Source organism: Coptis chinensis, chromosome 8 (genome assembly GCF_015680905.1).
Source record: "Coptis chinensis isolate HL-2020 chromosome 8, ASM1568090v1, whole genome shotgun sequence".
Lineage (NCBI taxonomy): Eukaryota > Viridiplantae > Streptophyta > Magnoliopsida > Ranunculales > Ranunculaceae > Coptis > Coptis chinensis.
In genome coordinates, this window is record NC_141463.1 from 9,690,203 (window position 1) to 9,711,584 (window position 21,382).

The 21,382-nt window shown below is 37.5% G+C and overlaps 1 protein-coding gene across 3 annotated transcripts; it reads right to left on the reverse strand.

Annotated features, from left to right (window-relative positions):
- Positions 1 to 29: 29 nt before the first annotated feature.
- On the reverse strand, positions 30 to 20,891 carry HDA15 (histone deacetylase 15). 3 transcript variants are annotated; one of them, XM_086575848.1, is made up of 19 exons: positions 20,772 to 20,891; positions 20,222 to 20,486; positions 19,946 to 20,119; positions 19,425 to 19,539; positions 18,572 to 18,648; positions 14,762 to 14,837; positions 14,544 to 14,608; positions 14,292 to 14,347; positions 11,882 to 12,005; positions 11,666 to 11,791; positions 11,430 to 11,480; positions 10,314 to 10,382; positions 7,955 to 8,063; positions 7,389 to 7,468; positions 6,228 to 6,310; positions 6,079 to 6,124; positions 5,644 to 5,815; positions 1,896 to 2,774; positions 765 to 1,811 (listed from the first exon to the last, which is right to left on the reverse strand). In XM_086575848.1, the coding sequence occupies exons 2-18, from the start codon at positions 20,474 to 20,476 to the stop codon at positions 2,428 to 2,430; spliced, it is 2,025 nt and encodes a 674-aa protein (XP_086431974.1). In that variant the 5' UTR covers positions 20,477 to 20,486; positions 20,772 to 20,891; the 3' UTR covers positions 765 to 1,811; positions 1,896 to 2,427. The 3 variants fall into 3 exon arrangements, with proteins under 3 accessions (XP_086431976.1, XP_086431975.1, XP_086431974.1); XM_086575850.1 differs by lacking the exons at positions 765 to 1,811; positions 1,896 to 2,774 and adding an exon at positions 30 to 480; XM_086575849.1 differs by lacking the exons at positions 765 to 1,811; positions 1,896 to 2,774 and adding an exon at positions 30 to 483.
- Between the last annotated feature and the right edge of the window lie 491 nt (positions 20,892 to 21,382).

Here is a 21,382-nt window from a genome sequence, read left to right on the forward strand (position 1 = left end):
GAGATAAATTACTGAGCAAAACGCAAAAAGAAATAAAACACTTCTATAACAACCATCAAAGGCAGCCATACTACAGTAAATTTGCAGTCATGCGTTAAGAAATGCAACTTTGTAGTCGTCAACTTGTCTATACAAGGCTAAAGTCTCAACTCTATTGGACGCTATTTCATTAAACTACATTAACGTATTCGTACATAAAGGCATTGACAACTGACCAGAAAATAAACAAAAAAAATGTCAATGCCGCCAAAATAATCATTCCCATCTACATCAACTTGATACAAAAAAAGATGGAAATGAGAGCAAGCAAATGAATAGAAGATGCTCATAACGTGACCAAAAGTTGATATGCTGGAAGAGGTCACGTCCTTTTCCGTTTTCGTTGCCCACTCACGAGATGAAACCATAACACTTTCTGGCCCCATCTCCACCACAGCGGAGGGAGTAGCCTACGTTTCTTCTTGGCTTGTTTGCCTGCAACTGCTGAAACAAAGATGTTTAGTAAATGATTTGTAGCCAACAAGAAGTAAAGCTTAATTGGTTAGTCAAGAGATTTCCAACTGCTATTTTCGCACTTCAAAAACAATAGATTCAGCTCAAATCTGGAATCCAAATGTAACTTATCAGACTTCGTAACATAGGTGTCCAATATAGGAAACCATTCAGGGTCTCAGTTCTATGCTAATCCAAAATGTGAGGGAGTGATATCCTCATTCAGGGAATATCAAACCGCGTTTCAAAGATAGTAAAAATATCATACCGACCTCTGACCTAGTTCCCCGAACTGCCTTTAGAGCGACTTAAATCATCAGCTCACATCCACGAGCTACGAGATCGTTCCAGAATGGATTGACTCGCACATCTTCACATAGAGCGTCCTATATCATGACTCAGCTTATCTTCTAGAAGCAATCATTGCCAAAGCCTTACTTATACATTCTGTTTCCGCAAATTACGAACCACTGTAACCACTCCCCATCATTATAGAATTCCTACCAACACCATTCCAATACTCCTCAATCTCGACCATACATTTGTATTTGCCCGTACACGTGTTGGATAAAGATCCATATTCACCAGCTATAAATACTCTCTGCATGAACTACGTCAGACCTGATTCTTCTCTCCTTCGAATCGAGAGCGATATCGTGGCAGTTCAACAACAACAACGAACTCGGTCTTTACCATTTCCAAACACATTCTTTTCTCCTATCATATTTGTAAGGAATAACTAAAACACTCTTTTACATTGGCGTCGTCTGTGGGGACCGAACAATCGAGAGACCAACAGCTTCCACATTCACAAACACGTCCGACGCAACCTCTTAAATTTGGGACTCAACAACCTCCAGAGCAGTTCCAGGCAAGACATGAGCATCACATGCATCTCCCGGTACATTTAACACTGTTGTACTGGGAGCCCCGCATTCATGCTCCTCTCTGAAAACTTTATACTCTGCTTCTAGCTCGAGGAAATCAGCGTCCAGAACGTCGTAAGCTGTGATAGCCTGCTGAGCGACGTCCTTGCAATGCTGGGCATAGCCAGTCACCCTGACAATCTCTGCATTCGCAGCATCAAGTTTCTCCTCAGCGGCATGTAGCTTCAGCTTGGCGTCCTCCAACTCGGTGCCCATCAGAAGCTTTGCCAAACAAACACCCTGGTGCTCTTTCTTCAGCGCTTCAAAGTCCTCACGATCCACGGAATACGCGTCCTGGACATTTTGCAACTCTTCCTTCAACTTGGTGACAGACTCCTTCTCTGACTCAGCAATTAGAGCAATCTCCTTCAGCTTCTGGTATCCACTCACAACCTACACACACAAACGTGCAACAACAGTCGATAAGTGACGTGCAAATACAAAGCTAATGAACAAAATCTGAAGAACGTCACTTACCAGACAGAGAGCCATGTCCATTTGCCTTAGATTATCAGCAAGACCCTTCGTGTCCAGTTCTTTACGGCTACCATCTAGAGATATGTGATCAAGCAGGCAAGATGCAATCTTACTTGACTTGAAGCTTACATCAGTTCGCTTCACAGTTCGTTGCACCCCCTGGTCGTCCACATACACCACTTGGCGCTCCAAGTCATCATCAGCCATAATAGACTTCCCACTCACCATACTCGGGGCCTTCAACTTCGCTGACGAGCTGGGTTCTCGGGGCGCTGGGAGTGAACTCTGACCGACCCCAAAGGTCTCCAGATCCAAGAGTGGTGCAGGCCTCAACCTGGTGCTATGAGTGGTCTTGCCACCAACTCGTTCACCACCAGAAGCGCCCCCAACTTCGGAGCTATCCCCAAGCACATGCCTTGCAGCCTTGGCAGTCTTAGCAGCTTGTTGCTCACTCATATCAGCCTTCCTCTTCAGCGAGCTGCTACGCTCGCGAGGCTTGAAGCTGATAACCTCCAAGTCCAAGGGTGAACTACTAGACCCCTCCCCCTTCAAGTCGCTTACTGGACCCACAAGCCCTCGAAACACCAGCACCTCCGCTGGGTCGCTTAGGACCAACACGGCCTAGGTTCCTATCCTCCCTTGTCACCAGATTGCTCTTCCGTTTCTCCATCGCTACTTCACCAGAAGATTCACCAACAAAGAAGGCCCCCAGCCCTTTTCTTTTCTCGATACCTCCTCCTCTTCTCCACCCCCGACCACGCCCTCCTCGCTTTACAAAATAATGCGCGACCTCCGGTAGTTTCTCCTGTTTCTGAGCCCGAGTTAGCTTAGCGAACTTCTCTATCACCTCTCGTTTAGTTCGCTTATTTATAACGAGCTCTGCAAAAACAGCACAAAATCATGTTAGTTAACATATCAACAATTCAAACATCGAAACAACAACATAATTTACTCCTACCCACCCGAAAAATTGCAAACCCTAGTTTGCAAACTACATCCTTGGGCACAGAAGTTCCCACTAACAGCAACGGCTTCCTCTCCCAAGCCTCATTGCTCACACCATCCAACACGCTAGATTTTCCAGTCACCGTTTGCAAGCTAAAGTTAAAAGCACTAGATCGCTTTACCGAGTAATGCTCAATAATGTTAGCGACCTCTATGCGGTATTCACCACTCGCATTCAGCAGATCAAATACCCTAAGCAGCTGCCAGGTTTTACCCACAAACTGGTAGGGTACTTTCCAGCAAGACGTCAAAAACTCACAAGTCAGCTTCGAAAACGGTATCCTCATACCAGCCCTCAGGGGCACCCTCGCAGACTACTATCCCGTAGTTCGGCGGTGTATACCTCTCACTGAACACCTTTATGTTCTTGTCTAGTTCATGTATCTCCAGGTCGCCCCCCTTGATATCGTACACTTCCCATAGATCAGCGAAAGCTTTCGTGGCACGCTTATCTACAACCCTACGGGGCAACCCACTAGAAGACGTCCCTTTATCACAACCTGAAGTACTAGCTACAACAGCAGCAGATTCAGATCGTACTTCACCCTCCACATCCTCACCCTCACATTCTACTGAGTCATCCCTCTCATCCTCCATTTCCCCACAGCTCAACGATACCTCTCGAATCTCTTCAGATCGAGTATCGTCCGAATCAAACATTCCTTTTTCTTCCTAAACAAGACAAGCTAAAGACAACCTAACAACTCAACGAAACAAGCAAGGACACAAGAAAAATGAGCAACAACAATGGTGGGAGCACTAAACTGAAGAGTTTTAGTCTCTGCGATTCTGGAAACGAAACAAAAAATGACTTTTCGAATCTCCAAAAGTTATTTTATATAACCACCCCTCCAATTCCCAATGCATCATGATTACAACCTACACCCTAGCCCACACACGTATACCAAAGACTGTCTTTTCAAGATTATGAAAAAAGCGGAGACACGTTTCCTCACCAACTGCCCAGATTCTGTCACGAGCCAGTCACATGCTAACTATCACCCCACATCAGTTCGTCATACAACTCGAACTGACTTCCATGGTACGGTGGGTATTTTCACGCCAGTTCGCATCTTCAATCATGCTCAACACGCACTACCATTTTCTTTCAGCAATCGCTTCAATGAACAGTACACCCTACTGAGAGGGGGCTGTGTGAGAGAGTGATATCCTCATTCAGGAATATCAAGCACGTGTTCAGCATAGTGGAAATACCACACCGACCTCTGACCTAGTTCCCCTTTAGAGCGACTTAAATCATCAACTCACATCCACGAGCTACGAGATCGTTCCAGAATGGATCGACTCGCACATCTTCACATAGAGCGTTCTATATCATGACTCAGCTTATCTTCTAGAAGCAATCATTGCCAAAGCCTTACTTATACATTCTGTTTCCGCAAATTACGAACCACTGTAACCACTCCCCATCATTATAGAATTCCTACCAACACCATTCCAATACTCTTTCTCAATCTCAACCATACATTTGTGTTTGCCAGTACACGTGTTGGATAAAGATCCATATTCACCAGCTATAAATACCCCCTGCATGAACTACGTCAGACCTGATTCTTCTCTCCCCTCAGAATCGAGAGACAGATACGTAGGCAGTTCGCTCAACAACGAACTCGGTCTTTACCATTTCCAAACCCATTCTCTTCTCCTATCATATTTGTAAGGGATAACTAAAACACTCATTTACACAGAACATTTATACCACACTTAAGCTTTTCTATTTTGTTCTTTCCTTTTAGGACTACAAATCTGGAGCAGCAACAAACATAATAAATGTAATCTGGAGCAGAACACGCCACATTGTGTACAAGAACATCTTCAATACAATACCCAAGAGGTTCAATGGAGCCATAACAAAGACCATCTCATCAAAACAGAGAAAATGAATTGGTGTTCCTAAAACAGTAGCTTAACGCCTTAACTGCCAACATGATAATTACAGGTAATAAAAAGCTACTCAAAAGGACCCCTTTAATTTGGTTAATGGAACCAAGTGTTTCTAAATTTTTGTTGTCCAATCAAGAAGACAGAACTATGTTGAGAACTTCATCCTCAACATAGTTCACCAAAAACTAGAAAATCAATAGGGTGACAAATTGATGCCCCAACAAATCTATCCATGTATCTAAAACAATAGGGTGACATACTGACATATCTTCCTGAAATTTCCCTCAATTATTCCCGGTATACGGGTTAGTCATATAATGCAAAGAAAACATGGGCATCGCTGAGCTCAATTCTTAAATAGAGCTCAGCTCATTGAAACCTCAAACAACTATCAGTTAGGCTCCCGTGATATGAGACTATCGTGGGGACAAATTCCATTATTACCTTTCATGCCATTTTATACAGTTCAATGTACTCTAAAGAGATTGCCCTTTTTCTGTTAATAAGTATACTAAGAAATTTCAAAAATACATTTTTTCAATCAAAATGTTATTTTTATTTAACAGCCAAAATAACTGATTTGACATGCCTGGCCTATCTCTGCGAGCAAAAACAGATGCCACAGAGTCGAAACAACCAGCCAAAATTATTTAAAATAAGGGTTAAACAAACCAGTTTTTCCTACAATCAGAGCCCCAGAGATTAGTCAATTAACAGCCCATCAACTCACGCATTATTGCATTGTACAAATCGCGGACTGAGTAAAATACAAGACACTACAAATGCCAATGAACAGAAAATAAACCAATCAAACTTGCAATAAGGAGAACAGACTCACTGTGGCTTTCGAAAGAAACTGATGGCCACTGTGACTGTAGTCTTGTGAGGTGGGCTTCCAGCTTAGGCCAATATTTCATTTGAATTTGCAAGACTTCCATAACCGTCCGAAGACCAGCTTTGGTAGGAAGAACAACATCGGGTTCACATTCAGGAGTTTCACCAAGTAGTACCTAGTATATATATATATATATATACACAAAAGAGAGGTAAATATCTGATAGCAAAACCTGCTACTGAATCCATAACTATAACACAGTGCTCTTCTTAAATATACATATAGAGAAAAGAGAACAATTGGATCTAGTAAGTAACTTCAATGTCTCATACAATGTAGTCATCTTCAAAATTGTATTCACCTAACAACCTAGGTCTCCCTATTACTACATAAAATAATTGAAGGGTACAATAAGTGAATGTCCATTTCTGGTAATACCTTTATCACTGCTGTAGCCGAAGATGATATTGACCGAAGGTTGTACCTGAAAAGCATACATTGGTTAATTATATATATATAAAAACTCTCAAGTAGATTAACGATACACATTTACTTGTGAAATAAATGGAATATGGAAGTACTCCCACCCTCCTTCCAGAATAACTAGCAGCTTTCCATCAGACAGAGCACTCAACAGGTGTGTCATCCGTGCAAAACCAGAGGGAGTAACCTTAAAGAAAAGTTAAATATGTAAGAAAACAACCAGAAAGATCGCAAAAAAAAACAAAAAAATAAAAAAGTTGATAGATCCAAAGCTTTGAAACCAGTGCAACTCAAACCATATAGGTGAGTTAATCAGAGCTGTGGCTATTCAATCAAGGTGGAAACCAAAATATGTAACAACAGCACAAAAGCGTGGAACCAAACACACAAGAATGTTTTCTAAAGTGCACATTGAGCTTCAAAATATCATACTATGGATAGAAAAGAAAAAAGTGTTTTCCCTGCACAATGATACTACTTCAAAATGTCACATGTAAATCTGCTAAGTTGCATAATATTTTCATGTAAATATGAAAAATTCGCACGTGCGCGGAAACACTTGTACTGAAAGAGCTAAAATAAGAATAAAATGAAATGGTACATTTTATGTACATATAATCTTTGTAAAACGTACAGAACAAATGCCACATATTTGCACTTTCGTACCTGCCGGTTTTCAGGTAACCAAGATAAGACACTTTCACGAAATATGGTATCCCAGCCCCCTTCATGTGTCGAGATTTTTAGAATTTCGCTTTCAAAGGTACCGCTGTTTTTAAGGAAGAGACATTTCTATTATATGACACATGGTTACAGCAGGTATTTAACATTTTTTTTTTTTTTTTTTTTTTTTACAAAAAAAAAAAAGTCTCATGCACAACGGGCACGCGTCACAGTTACACTTAATACACCACACTCCAGCAAATCAACAGTCCATGTTGGAGATGAATGCTAATTACTTAAGGTCTGTCTTATAATAGATGCACATACAAGATAGAAGTCGTTCGGAAGTCCATAATAAAAAAAGAGGAATTGGACCACAAGTTTTAAGTAAATCACAGCCTCTAGTTGTCATCTTAGTGTCTTAGAATTTATACAGCTGACAACTGTTGAATTTTATAACAGTACATCTTATGAAGCTTCTTCTTACACATCCAAGAAAACAAACGGTACCAAATGCACAGGGTTTTCATAGATCAATTAAAACAAAAAGGACATAAACACGAGATAAAAGGAACCATTTATCAAAAAGATAAAATTCTTACATCACAACAACCAAGGGGATCACCTCTGGCAGCGTCGAATCCTGCCGATATAATTGTGAAATCAGGGGCAAACTCTAGGGCTGCCATCAAACAACAAAATATAATGTTAGATACATTTACTCTAGGTGAGGGTAGAAAATTTTACAAGTGACAAGGTATCGGATGAAGCAAACAAAGGAAAAGGTTACATTGACCCAGATACATGTCGGTATCCAACACGGATACGAAGTGTATGACACGACAAAATACCAAGAATTGAGGTAAATCACATACAAATATACAATATGTGAGCATGTTGTGTTCGACACGGATACAAGGACACATGTCCGACATGGATTATTTCTAAAATATGGCGTGCCCATGTAACATAGGGAAACACCAAACATCTTGTGCAAAATTAACTCGTTACCTCCCTGTGCGAGGAGACAGAAGTCTTTACAATTTACATTTTTCTTGATTAGGAACTCTACAATTGTAATCCACAATCCATTCTTCAATATCATAGATTATTATAACAGAAAGATTTCCTTCTTCAAACAAGAAATGGAAAGGATGAGTAAACCCACCTATAGGAAGCACAATGTGCTGGAATGCGAATATGTAATCATTGTCCCCCACACCCCCACACTTCCATGGAATATTTACACAATAACCTTCTGCACCCATACTTCCAACCTACAATGATGTAACATGTATGTCATTTACGACAGGACAAAATACAAAATTAACTTTAAAAAGTAGGGTCAAAATCCTGATGTTAATATGCAGATTCTCATATGATAGACTCTGAATTTTGGAAGCGATTTTAAATTGTCTCACTCAAAATTTTGACATTTTAATCTAAAAAACAATATGCAACATTCTAATAATTTATTCATTTTTCATCTCAGATAAAAAAAATCAAACCATTGTTGAATTACAACAGTGCAACTGAAAAAAATAATGCAAAAGGCCCACATAAAAACCTCCGAAGCAAAAAGGCAAAATTCAAAAGAAGAAAGCCACAAACTAAAATTTCTTGCACTCTTTCCCATGCTTTAAACTTGGAGGATCTACTTAAATCGCTAGGGTCCCTTTTATGTTTAAGCTATAGACCCACATATTCCAAATATGAATGGTAATTCGAATTTCTTACACCAATATGCTTAATATTTATGAATGTTTTAAAGTTTAAGTAGCAAGGAGCTGTCAACCTCACTCAAACTCCCCAACTCTCCAAATTACAATAGCTCGCTCATCTCACAAACTCATTTCCAATTGCACAAACAATCAACAAAATCTACACCCCTAAACAATGGAGTAGCAACACATGACCAATCAAAAAGAACCTCATTCACTTCCGCAGCCAACTCATGCACATGCACCTCCTTTTCCTTGTGTTCAAAAATCCTTGTGTTTCTTTCTTTCCATAGTGTCCACATAATAGCAATTGGTAATTTATCAGCTAACCATGCGGCTTTGTTAGTGGAGCCAACATTATATTCTTCCCTAAAGCCTCTTTAATAATAGATGGTGGCACCCAAACAATGTTAAAAGATGAGAATAATGTTGTCCAAACCCCAAAAGGGAAGGAAAAATTGAGGAAGGTGATCCACATCTTCCTCCACAGCCTTGAAAGTGAGCAGTCATTATCAATATCCATACCCCTTCGATTTAAGGTAACAATAGTTTAAATCCTACCCAAATAAGCACCTTAACAAAAGGCAGATACTCTAAATAGGATACAGTTTTTCCAAAACCGTTTCAATGGAAAATTAGTGATCCATTCATTCTCCTCAAGCACTACCGATGCGTACTCATTAACCATAACTTGGTAAAATGATTTCACCGTGAAGGCATCCTTATCATCCAATACACATAGTCTTGAATCCACTTCTCAAAAATTTCTACCCACTTGGTAAATTGCAGCCACGAGATCTCCTTATCTTCCAAAATCTCAATCATTGAATCCCCTCCTCAGTATCACATTCCATTCCACACCATTAGCACCCCTCTCCATGTGTCCAAAACGAGTACCTTTTTATCAGTAGCAAGTAAAGATACAAAGTCTTTCCCAATGGTACAGTGTGTACTATCTATTGGGTTTGAAAGCACAAAGACATGAGAGGTAATGCTTATAATTCAAAGAAGGCAAAAGGTGTACACAACATGGGGAAGGGAATGAATGTACTTCTCGGTTTTCTACATTCAAAATGTCATAACACTTGCCGCAGATCTACATTTAACACTCTCAACAAGGGTTTTTTTATGCTTCACAGGCAAGCCTAAGGTGACGTAAATTGTACAGAAAGCGCACAAGTGCTGAAAAGGATGGTTTGTCATTATCTAACATTGTCAAAAGAAGACCACAAATTCAAAAAAAATGGAACATTAATTTAATCCGAAGTTGAAAGCAAAGTTTTACAACGTTAGGACTTTCGAAGTGAGTTGGTTACATACTTCCATATAATGAAAACTCGAGCATATTAGTTCATATCATTACAAAGCACATTTGAGGCTTAAGAATATAATAGCGTGTATGAGCATATCAGTTCCTAAGCTTTAGAATGCCTTCTCTACTACTCTCATGCAATTAAAACGCTTCCATGCAAGATTTTCATAATCAAGTAGATCAAGATTGAACTTGCTTCTGGTCATTCATTTTGTTATCTAGAAAAAGTAGAAAACAAAACATCATACAACTAGATGAACCAATTGGTGGGATTTTATGCAGTCAAAAGATAAAAGATGCCTCAAGTCCTCAACTACAGCTAAATACTGTAAGATACAAGAAAACTTACTTATCAACTTATTTATAATTACTTCCCATTACTTCCAAAAACATGTCATTAAACAAATATAAGAACTAATCTGCAGTAGTAGAATACAAACAACTTGTACCCAAGAAAATAAAGTATCATCAAATATTAAAAACAAACCACGTACCTCAACAGCTGCTCCAGTACCAGGATAGAACCTACCACCTTCATGTCTATGCATGGATATATACAATACCTAGAGAATAGTAACCCATTCAGTAAGCAATAAGAAATTGAAACCAATGCACCTTCAAATCAACCACAAACTTATATTATGGAATTGGTATTGATTTATCTTTTTCGTTTTTTCAGTATATTATGTTATAACGACACAGGACCTTGACAAATGCGCTTCGTTTAGCTATGTTGTCAGAGGGAAGGCGAGCTGCCAGGTTGCCTAAGTGGTGCCTTGGGCCATCTGTGGCAACACCTTTGCAACAACATGCAGCGTTTTTCACAACAAATTACTGACTTGGCCACTTTATACCGCCTCGGCGCCGCCTTTGACAACATAGTCTACTAGCTCATCAAATGAAATACAATTTAATCATAAATTAACCAACAATGCGTACGTGATGCACTAGATCTACCATTCGTTAGCCACATCAGCGAAAACAATAATGTCATGATATTCATGCCATCCAAAATCGTTCACAAGTCGCAATGAACCCCAAATATACTAGATATCTCCAGTGATGTTTTAAAACAACAATAACGACCACTTTCGGTAGCACCTCATTGCACATAACACATCGGACCCACAACAACCAGTTTCATATAAAATAGATATTCATGGGAATTTTTCTTCCTGGAAAGTACAAAATGGCTCTTATGTTCTGATAAAATAATCCTACTGAATACTCTTATAGACCCTCAAGATACTTTGATAAATAACTAGGACCAGGGAAGTATTGTGTTTGAGGCACAATAGATATAACCAGGGAAAAAACATGTTGTAATAACTATCCGATCTGAGCTCAATGATCAATGAACCCCAGCCTAATACTTTTTGTACGAAATTATGGCATTGAATTATGATCCTTCCTCTCTCAAGATACAAAAATACTTAATCCACTGCTAAGAATAAGGACCAGTTCAACAGAACATTATTCCACTTGATACATGGAGTACATAAAACAGCAAAAGGCTTCTATACATATGTTCTGAACAAGACTCGCAAGAGCCATTGAGTTTAAACTCTCTCCTCCGATTTGAATTTAGGTTTAACAATCACAGAACTCACCGATTTGTTGGCCTCAAATATTTCTTGCGTCCCATTCCCATGATGTACATCCTGAAAGCAAAATAAACACATTTCATATATACAACACCAACTCCTTGGAGCAATCACAAAGTATCCAGAATTCACTATTCCGAAGCAATATTATTTCGTGAAAAACAAACTATGAAATTTCATGTGTCAGAAGACCGAACAAGCATTGCATACAAAAGAACGATAAGATGATTTATTGGCATTACCCAATCAAGAATTAACACTTTCTTAGCATTTGCACGCTGAGCTGCTAATGCAGCAACAGCAGCATTATTATGGAGACAAAACCCCATCACGTCTTTTACACCTGCATGGTGCCCTGGAGGCCTGACCTGAATTATGAAATAAACCAAGTTAGACTCAGCCAAACCACTGCTTCAACACATATTACAGAATTTGACAACACCATAGGTCGATCCTACCAAAGCAAAACCATTTTTCGCATCCCCAGCCATTATTGTGGAAGAAAGATCGGCACATAGTCCAGCTGCGAGTCTTGCAGCACATGCCGAGTGCTCATTAGCATATGTATCTGAAGTGAAATAGCTGTGACATAAGTGCAAGCATTCATAATTAGCATCGCTTATCTCTGTCTATTTGATGATACATCACCAACAAGCAATTTTTTCACCCTCATTTTTGGATCGGTAAAGTAGGGATAGATATTAATTATAAACTAGGTGAAAGATAAGATGAAATTTCCTATTACAAAGCAACGAAAAGAAAGGACATCAAAACACTAAATAGCAAAAGCATCAACAACCAATACTAAGAGTTTTTTCCCTTTTTTTTTTCTTGGTGAGTTAATAAGTGTACAACAAAATGAAGAAAAAAGCACTCCTCTTGGAGAGAAAAAATATAGCGAAAGCATCTATAACCAAATACTGATAGTTACAGCTTACAACAAGTCAACAACCCAAACAAAGACTCCCAACATGTTAACATGACATAGTATCATAAGATTGTGATATATAATTATGTCACAAATCATGGAAATAAACAAAAAATGGAAATTTTGGAAATAGGATTATATCAGAACCATTCATACAGTAACATGAAAGAGAAAACACCACGGTATGCACCAAAAAAATTAGTCTTATAAATCAAAACAAATGTTCAAAAGCCTAGGCAATCAGTATCAAAGCAAAAACGCACGTAAAAAGCACATATATAGATCCAGAAAAGAAGCAGAAAAATTAGTTGCTTGGAACAAAATTTTCATCCAAAATCAACCTTTACTTTTCCAAGTGCAGGGTATAGTGCTCTGAGCATGAAAGTGAACTGTGGCAACTAGTTCATTTAACAGAGATGCTCAGGAAGCACAAAATACGAATACAGGTGTCTTGGACACAATAGATACGGTAATCTTGCAAACTACGATATGACATGGCAAGTATACGTCAATGAAGTAGTACATAATTAAACATCAATATTATCAAAAAAAAAAAAAAAATTAAACATCAAGTCTACATATACATGAAACAATTATATCTTAATTACAGGATAACCACCATATACATCATCCATGTTTCTCCTTCTCCCATAAAGAATTACATCCACGTAAAGAAAGACCGAAAAGAATCTCTTTTACCATATTATAGTCCATAAGTATCTAGATTCTAGACCATATCCATAAGCATCTTGCTGTATTAAAAATTCTTCCAAGAATATCCAAAAAAGCAAAAATGGATATGGAACTTCTTCATAGCAGCAGTGCTTCCCAGAAAGAAATTTTTGACAGACTAAAAGAAAATAGCAAGAGAGAGAGAGAGAGAGAGAGAGAGAGTATATCAGTCAAAGACGGCAACCCAATAATAATTTTTCCCACTTAAGTACTAGACAAATTCATACTTTGTAAGACAAATCTGGGTACATGCTTGTAAATATTTATTTTTCAGTTGTTCTCTTGTAATGTAGGCCTTCTTAGCCTACTTTTCTTTTATTAATGGAATATCACTTTTACCGAGCAAAAAAAAAAAAAAAATCTGGGTACATGCAAATATGGGGAAAAAAAAAAAAAAACTAAATTCAAAAACAGCTTATTGAGTTCTTTTTCCCATTCAGTAGTCTAACACCTCCTGATAGGCCAATTCTACCCCTTTAATCAGAATTCCGTAGAACCTAGAGAGTAGCTGGAGAGAAATTTTGACACGCAAAGTTACTTCTAACTGAGCAACCTTGAAGGGAAAGAATCTGAGTTGAAATGGTTTCCCCATGGTTCTTCCTGAGCAATTTATCTGCCTTTTTAATACTAGTTACATCTATTTTCATGCATGAGAGTAACAATATCACGAAATTGGTCATACGATATGATCACATTAGTGTGTGTGTGTGTGTGTGTTTCTCTGATTGGTGAAGTGAAGATTTTCATTTATAAAAAGTTGAAACAAAATTACAAGAACATCATCAAAGACCAAAACCCTAACAACCCCACATCAAGAATAACTATAAATAATGTCCCCCCATCTCGCAATAATTGACTCAAAACAAATTATTCTAAAATCTACAAGCACTTTACTCCGATAGCAGAGAAGGCCTTTTATGGCCAGGATGACCTTCTGGGTATCCATAGCTCTACCCTCAAACTGTCATCTATTATGTTCCAACCAATATCCGCCACATCATTGCAAAATTGGAAGCACATTCCAAATACGTCGGCCTCTGGATGAATAATAAACTGGATGCCATTGAGTAAAGAGATTGACCACCACCGACAGGACTAACCCAGATACCTCATATTTTTTTTTAAGTAATATTGATAATAGGGGGCATAACAAGCATACAAAGAATTTGCAAGGACTAGATTGCAAACCTCCCTTTCATGCATATTACCTAGATAGCATAGTGCTTGTCGATTCCACAGCTTCAATGTGCTCCAAAGAGTGCACCTGATGTTGAAAAGTGGAAAAAACACGTCTTTAACTCAATTCTCATGCATAGAATAAAAGGACCGAGCAGGACCGTCAAATCATCATTACCACCATTTCACATGAACTAAGCAATATAAGTAAAAGAATGTAGCAATGACGAACATATTTCTGACTGGACTTTTTGGCGTTCATGAAAGTAAGTTTGGTAGCTTACCATCTCGAGCTCTTCTTTCATAATTTCTCTAGCAGAAACTGGAATGCATCTTCCAGGAAATATACCTATGCGTGCCAACAAAGAAAAACATACACAAATGGCTTGAGAAAGGGAATTTACAATTTACGAAATAGAAAATAAATTAAAACCCAGTTTTATAAGGCAATTTGTACAGACAACAATAACTAGATTTTTCACAAGAATAAAAAACAACAGACCAGCAGTAGAAAGGCTAGCAGCGATAGCTCGAAGGCGGTCTGGTCTTTCTGGGTGTGGATGTGACTTCATTTCCATCTGTTCTGACACAAGAAAAACTAATAAAAATTATTATCACAACGTAATCAGAAGGACAGAACAATGTTCTAAAAAAACCTAGGCGTGTGGGATGGCGCCTAGTCCTTCTAGGCGGCACTAGACGGGCGAGGCGCTAGGCAGTTTTTTTCTGAATACATATTATGTATTGACACACTACTTATCAAACTTTACATGTTCACAAAAATTTATATTTCAAATATTAATACAACCAAAAATGCTTTAAAATATGGCAAAAAAAAAAGTTGAAGATGACAAGTGAACTGCTCAAGTAGAACATGGATAAGAGAGGATTGAAGAATGTCATCTACTTTGAAAGAAATGAGATGAGACATACTCTCTTTTGCTCTTTTAACAACTTGCAAAGGGCGTTTTTCTTTTAAGTTTCATTAGGCTTTTGACTTTCAAACCCATATTTAAAATTGTAAGCCTTCAAAGCTAAATTACATTGACACAGACACGCGTGTTGGTGTCCGACACGGATACGGGGTGTTGGATACGACGAGCTCTAAGAGATCGACAAAGGGACATGGCGAATAATTAATTAGTTTTTTAAAAATTATTAGAGGATTGCTAGCATCCTGCCCCTTAAAGGGGTAGGACGATCCTGACCCAATAAAAGACAGAAAATGGTGACCAGATACTTGTAAAAGTTTAGAAATTTCTAAAACAAATTTAATTCAGATTGACTCTTGACTTCTTGAGTCTTCACTCAATCACTTCTACCTTCCCTGGCACCACTGTCCAAAACCACCACCGTCACCTCCCATTACCACCTGCCACAGCCTCGCACCACCGCTGCCACTCTCTCCACCTCTGCTATTAAATCGTTGAATCAGTGAGTACTTGCTACTCGCTACTTAGCCGACCCAACTAACAATTTAATCCCCGATCACAATCGGGCTCAAAAACTCCCCGAGTACTCGGCCAATTAGGCCCGATTAGCCAAGTAATTGTGTTCACTATTTCAACTATTTTAATGTTAAACATTGAACTCGACATTTCGCCGATTCGACCAACCCTCGATTCTGTAAAGTTCTGCACTTTAATCATATTTATTTTAGTTGATTGAGTGTTTTAATTGTTTATTAATTGATTGGGTTCTTAATTGGCTTCATTACGTTGGTATTTCAAAGTTAAATATATTTAATAATTATTTGTAAAGAAATATAGTGTTATGAAAAATCGTCCGATTAATCCCCGACCGATTACACCTACTCGGTCTTCAAACGAGTAGCGACCGATTAGCAATTTAACTGCACAGCTCTCCACTTTGTTGATATTTCTTGTCCTCAACTTTTTCTTTGGACTTTCTTCTCAATCTAGCTCCACACCACAACCCCACCTCCACTTGCCAATATCAATTACATGGTTGATTTTGAAATTGAAAGAAAGTGTAGTCTTCTACTAGTTTGATTGTTTTAAACTTGATGAAGAGGTTTTCCTTAGTTGTGTTCTTAATATGCTTTGTTTTTGGGATTCAAAACTCACTTAAAATTGCTCAAAATGTAGAGAATTGAAACTTATTGTTTTGGGTATATTGGTTCTTTGATGATTTACATCTCAAATTAGTATGCATCTTTGATTGATGCTACGATTTTATGTTCTCTCTCTAATTTCAAATGAATAAGATTGTATGGTGGAAGTGAGGATTATTTTAGTTGTTCTCTTTTTTCTTTTTTTTTTTAAATGATAAGATAAACAAAGAAAAAACTTGCTTGATCGGAATCCGGCGACCGGAGTAATGAATAGCAGTGTTGGGGCCGGTTGGGAGTTGGTCAGATTGTTGTTGTGTGAAAGAGGAGAGAAATGAGTCAACTCAGATGAAGTGGAACCTTTTAGAGTTTAGACTATAGGTGAACAAGTAACAATTTCTTGTCTGTTTTGGGTTAGGATGGTCCTACCCCTTTAAATGGGTAGGACGCTAGCAATTCTCTAATTATAAATTAGAAGTTTTTTTTTCAGAAAAACAAAAATAAATTGGGGAGAAAAGTTTTTCTTACATACAAAACAAATATTAAAAATATTAAATTGATTAAAGTGATATAGAAATACAAAATGAGCTTACAAAGTTCAGGAACTCACAATGTTAAAAACTGGACTGTTTTTTTGGCCCAATTTGTTTTTAAAAGGTCCATCCATAATAAAAGACGGACTTAAATCAAACAATTTAAGTTATAAGCCCAATTAAAAAGCCCACTAGGGCTTAGAAAAAACCAATCGTGCCTTGTCCCTCTTTCCCATCTCCTTCTCCTGCGACTGCAAGTTGTTCTCTCTCTCTCTCTCTCCTGGTCTCTCTCTCTCCCATCTGCTGCTCGGCAACCATCAGGTACATTATTCAACAGCCATTTCCTGCTCTTTCTCTCCCACCTCCTCTCCTGCTCTCCCTCTCCCAATCTATTGCCGTATTTGGACGTTTTTAGCCGTATCGACACACATATCCGTGTCGACATTGTCGACACATTTTTTTCAGAATATGCCATGTCCATGTAACCTAGCTTCTAGGGCCTTGCTTGTGGACAGCTCACCATGTTTATAAAAAAATGAAAATAAAATATGAGAGAGAGAGAGAGAGAGAGAGAGAGCCCAACTAAAACACTTAGAGGACCATTAGTCCACCAAGCCATCTAGCTTGACTAATTGGTCCCTCTAGACCCGCCTAATAGCCACACCAGTTTGTGAAGCGAGAAGGTTGGGCACCGCCTAGAAGACCGCCTAGGCCGTCTTTTTAAGAACACTGGGACAGATGCAACTAAAAGACAGTTTCTAAGGTAAAAGCAAAGGAAAGGAACTCCACTTGACGAGTCAGAAGAAATGAGCTCGAATAGTAGACAATTCGTTTACACTTGACAGTCTATTTGCACAAAAATAACTATGATATATAAATGTGCAAATCACAACTATCACATGCATAGTACAAAATATCGCGATATCTATCCATATTTCAGAAAAAGATATATAAATATCACGATATGTTTAGAGATATATACGACTGCAAATATCAATGATATTTCGATAATATTTGTAATATTTGTGATATTTTGCGATATTTTGTGATATTTTGTATATATAACAATTTTATTTAATATTTACCATTATATTTCAAATAAATATAAATAATGTATCATGATATATCAACAAATATCCATATATAACAAATATCATGATATTTGTCGATATTTGTTGATATTTTGAATATATCCACGATATTTGCATGTGAAACAATGTCAAATATCCCCAAAGAGGAGGATATATCCACGATACATATCCAGAAATTGAATATCGATAAATACCCATATTCTGATATTTTGTACTATGATCACATGATCTATAAATACAAACAACACTCTTATACAAGAAAGCAGAAACATAAGTTCTCGGATTTAATTATGAGGTTCCTCTAAAGATGTTGTACAGCTGAAATACAACAAAGAAAGCAATATCATGAAGATAATAGCTTTACATGAATATAATAAGTATGTGATCTCATGGCACAATCAAATCTATCCATGCCATAAGCGCAACTGATGGATTAAAACAGGTTCAAAGGAAACTATCGCTGATAGTGATAGGCATGACATATTGAATAATTAATACTCATAGAACAACAGTAAAATAGGCAGGAACACACAATAGTATGAAAAGGAAAGACAGATCATGATTTAACAAAATCAATACATAAAGAACTGTCCAGCTAGTAAAATGCAGTGACATACCTCTGAATGAAGCAGCATTCTCTCATCAAAACCAACTGCAGTCCGATTGTCTGTCCCCAACTTCAGTATGGACAAGTCTACAAAAGAAATTTAAACATACTTTATAATATTGAAAACAAGCATAGCATATATTTTATCAGTTCTGGTCAAGCGTGACATAACATCCTCTTCCCTTTTTTTTTTTTTTTTTTTTAATTTGATAAAGCAAGGACACCATATACAAAAGCAACAAAGGTAGGAAAAGCTGTTCTACAAGTGCGAGTCAACAAAGAACCAGAAAGCATACAATTAATACATGTACTCATAAAACCTAAAAAAGAGGGATTGCAACTGGAAACAAATAACTGAAAGGGGTCTAAAACTGAAGAAGAGATCAGGAAAGCCTTGTTCTCTATTGATGAAAAAAAAAATACCATGTCTATGATTGCTCATGATTTTATCTCGGCTATTAAATGTGTATTTGCGATTGGATTTGTGCTCAAGAATTTTAACTCCCCTTTTCCTTGTTTATCCCCGAAAACTAGTAAACTTTCTAAAGCAGAGCAGTTTCGACCTATTTCCTGTTGTTATTTGTCTTGGTGCAGGCCATCAACACTTACGAGTTCAGACTAATACACTGTACACTCAATATCCTTCGTTTAACAACAGAGAAGCTTGATTTTAAGGGGAGTAATGAAAGTGCTTAGCCTTATCTACCATACGCATCCTCATTTCAGCAAATTTTAGATTTTTGCGAGGAAACACAGAAAGATTTCATCTACTAGAAGCAGCACCATTCATTATAATATGACACAACATAAGAACACATGTACCCATAATCTAAGGTGGTGGGGAGGAAATAACGTGTAACCACCTTTGTATTTATCTCTTACTTCTGACTCGATTGGGATGTGATCTGCTTCTTGTGCAACATCAGATGCAAAATATCCATGCCTAAGGATTTCAGAGTCTTTATATTCGCCACAGACCTGCATTAGCAAAAAAATATCAAAGAAATTGCAAAAGCATACAAACCATTTTTATGTGAAATGTAATACCAAAGCAACACCAACCAGTTATGACGTGTTTACAAATACACTTTCACAACCCACAAATCTCTCAATTATATGAATTTTCCATATCATTAGTCCCATAAAATTATTTGTTGCAGTTATCTTTTAGTATTGAAAAAGATAAATTCAGCTAGAATGGAGCAAATGTGACAAACATCTCATACCCATAACAATTATGCTGTGTCTATAGAGTATAAACTTAGGTGTCTTGCAAGATCAGGTGTGGCATGAAAGAGCATCAGAATATCTAGGAGGAGCATAATAAACAAAGATATGAGTAGATAAGTTGTAACCCAAGAAGAGGCTAAATACAAAACCATACATCACAGTGGAGAACATCATCATCGTTGACCATCGTACAGTTGGTGCAAAACCACTTCTCTATAACGACTTGTGAGGGTGCCCAATCGCTGTCCTCGTCATCATCATCATCGTCATCATAATCCTCCTTGTAAATATCTTGAAATGTCATTTCCTCCAGATGCCTCCGTTTTTTCTGTAGAGAAGTCACATTACAAAGTGTCATATTTCTTTAGCCCATTCAGTCAAATGGTAGACAACATAAGCATCAAAAACATTATTGATCAGTTTTGCTTACAGGTATAGTATCAGATTCTATTTCCCCATCGCAAGGAACACGTGATGACTTTTCTTCACCGCAATTTCCTTCGTGACATAAAACACCACCAATTCCTTTATGTTCTAAAATTTGATGGGTTCCATTTAAGTAACTTCCATTGCACTGGCCCTGGCCATTTTGTTTTTGACAATTGTTAACATCCTCTCCTCTTATTTCAGTATCCATGGTACAAACTTTATCCTTTAAATCATTCGTTAGCGGCGAATCAATCATTGTTAAGGTCCTAAAAGCAAAATAATAAAAACCATTAATATAAGTAAGCAATGTTAATCTTCAATAAGATATACATAATAATCAAAGTAACAACAATGCTAAATACTCATTCCAAGACATGCATAGAACTTAAAGCAACTATTTATTTAACATTTAAACTGTACATTTATTTTAACTGAAATGAAGTAAAAAAAAATAACAGATTAAACAGAATACACTTATTGAAACTTATAAGTAAATAAATTAACAGAGTTATAAATAAAAAAGAGTAGTAGATTTGAAGAAAAGAAGATACCTGTTTTTTTCTAGGGTTTTAGAAAGAAACAAAAATAACCCGCTCTTTCTCTCTCCAGTGAAAATTTTAGAAAAAAAAAGAGATCTGTACTGAAAATAAAAAGAATTTTCTGTGTAGAGATGTAAAAAGAATGATCTAGTGGAAGACAGTGTCTTTTAATATCTATAAGAAGCTAACGTGGCGAGTTTTTACTGGGTTGTTTCTTTGCTTCGATATGAGGTGGTGTGTTAAACGATTGTCTTTGCTAATGGATGGTGTAGCTGATCATTGGTTGGATTGACTCAAGTCCAACGCGAAAAAAATTTGGCCCGTGGTAGTACTGTAGTAGTCATATAGACTGTAATCTCGGTCCAAGTCTGCATTGTGTTATGTACTGAACCAGAAGATAGACTGTGCCAAGCCAGCATTGTAATTTCAGGTGATTCCACGTTGAAGGTCACTAGAGAATAGAGATGCAACTTGTGAAGTTGCAATGCTATTGATATCATAGTACCAAACATTGCACTATACCGCGATTTGTATCGAGATCTCAGCAAAAGATACGAATATATCAAAGATATGATTACCATATTTTCTTTTGCAAAAACTGCAAATATTCTCTATATATCTTT

Excerpts from the sequence above, each read along its gene's own strand:
- HDA15 (XM_086575848.1), bottom strand. The coding sequence starts at position 20,476 with ATGATTGATTCGCCGCTAACGAATGATTTAAAGGATAAAGTTTGTACC. Across the intron at positions 19,540-19,945 it reads ATGATGTTCTCCACTGTGAT|GTCTGTGGCGAATATAAAGA; the intron begins GTATGGTTTTGT and ends TTGCTAATGCAG. Across the intron at positions 11,792-11,881 it reads CGAAAAATGGTTTTGCTTTG|GTCAGGCCTCCAGGGCACCA; the intron begins GTAGGATCGACC and ends TTCATAATTCAG.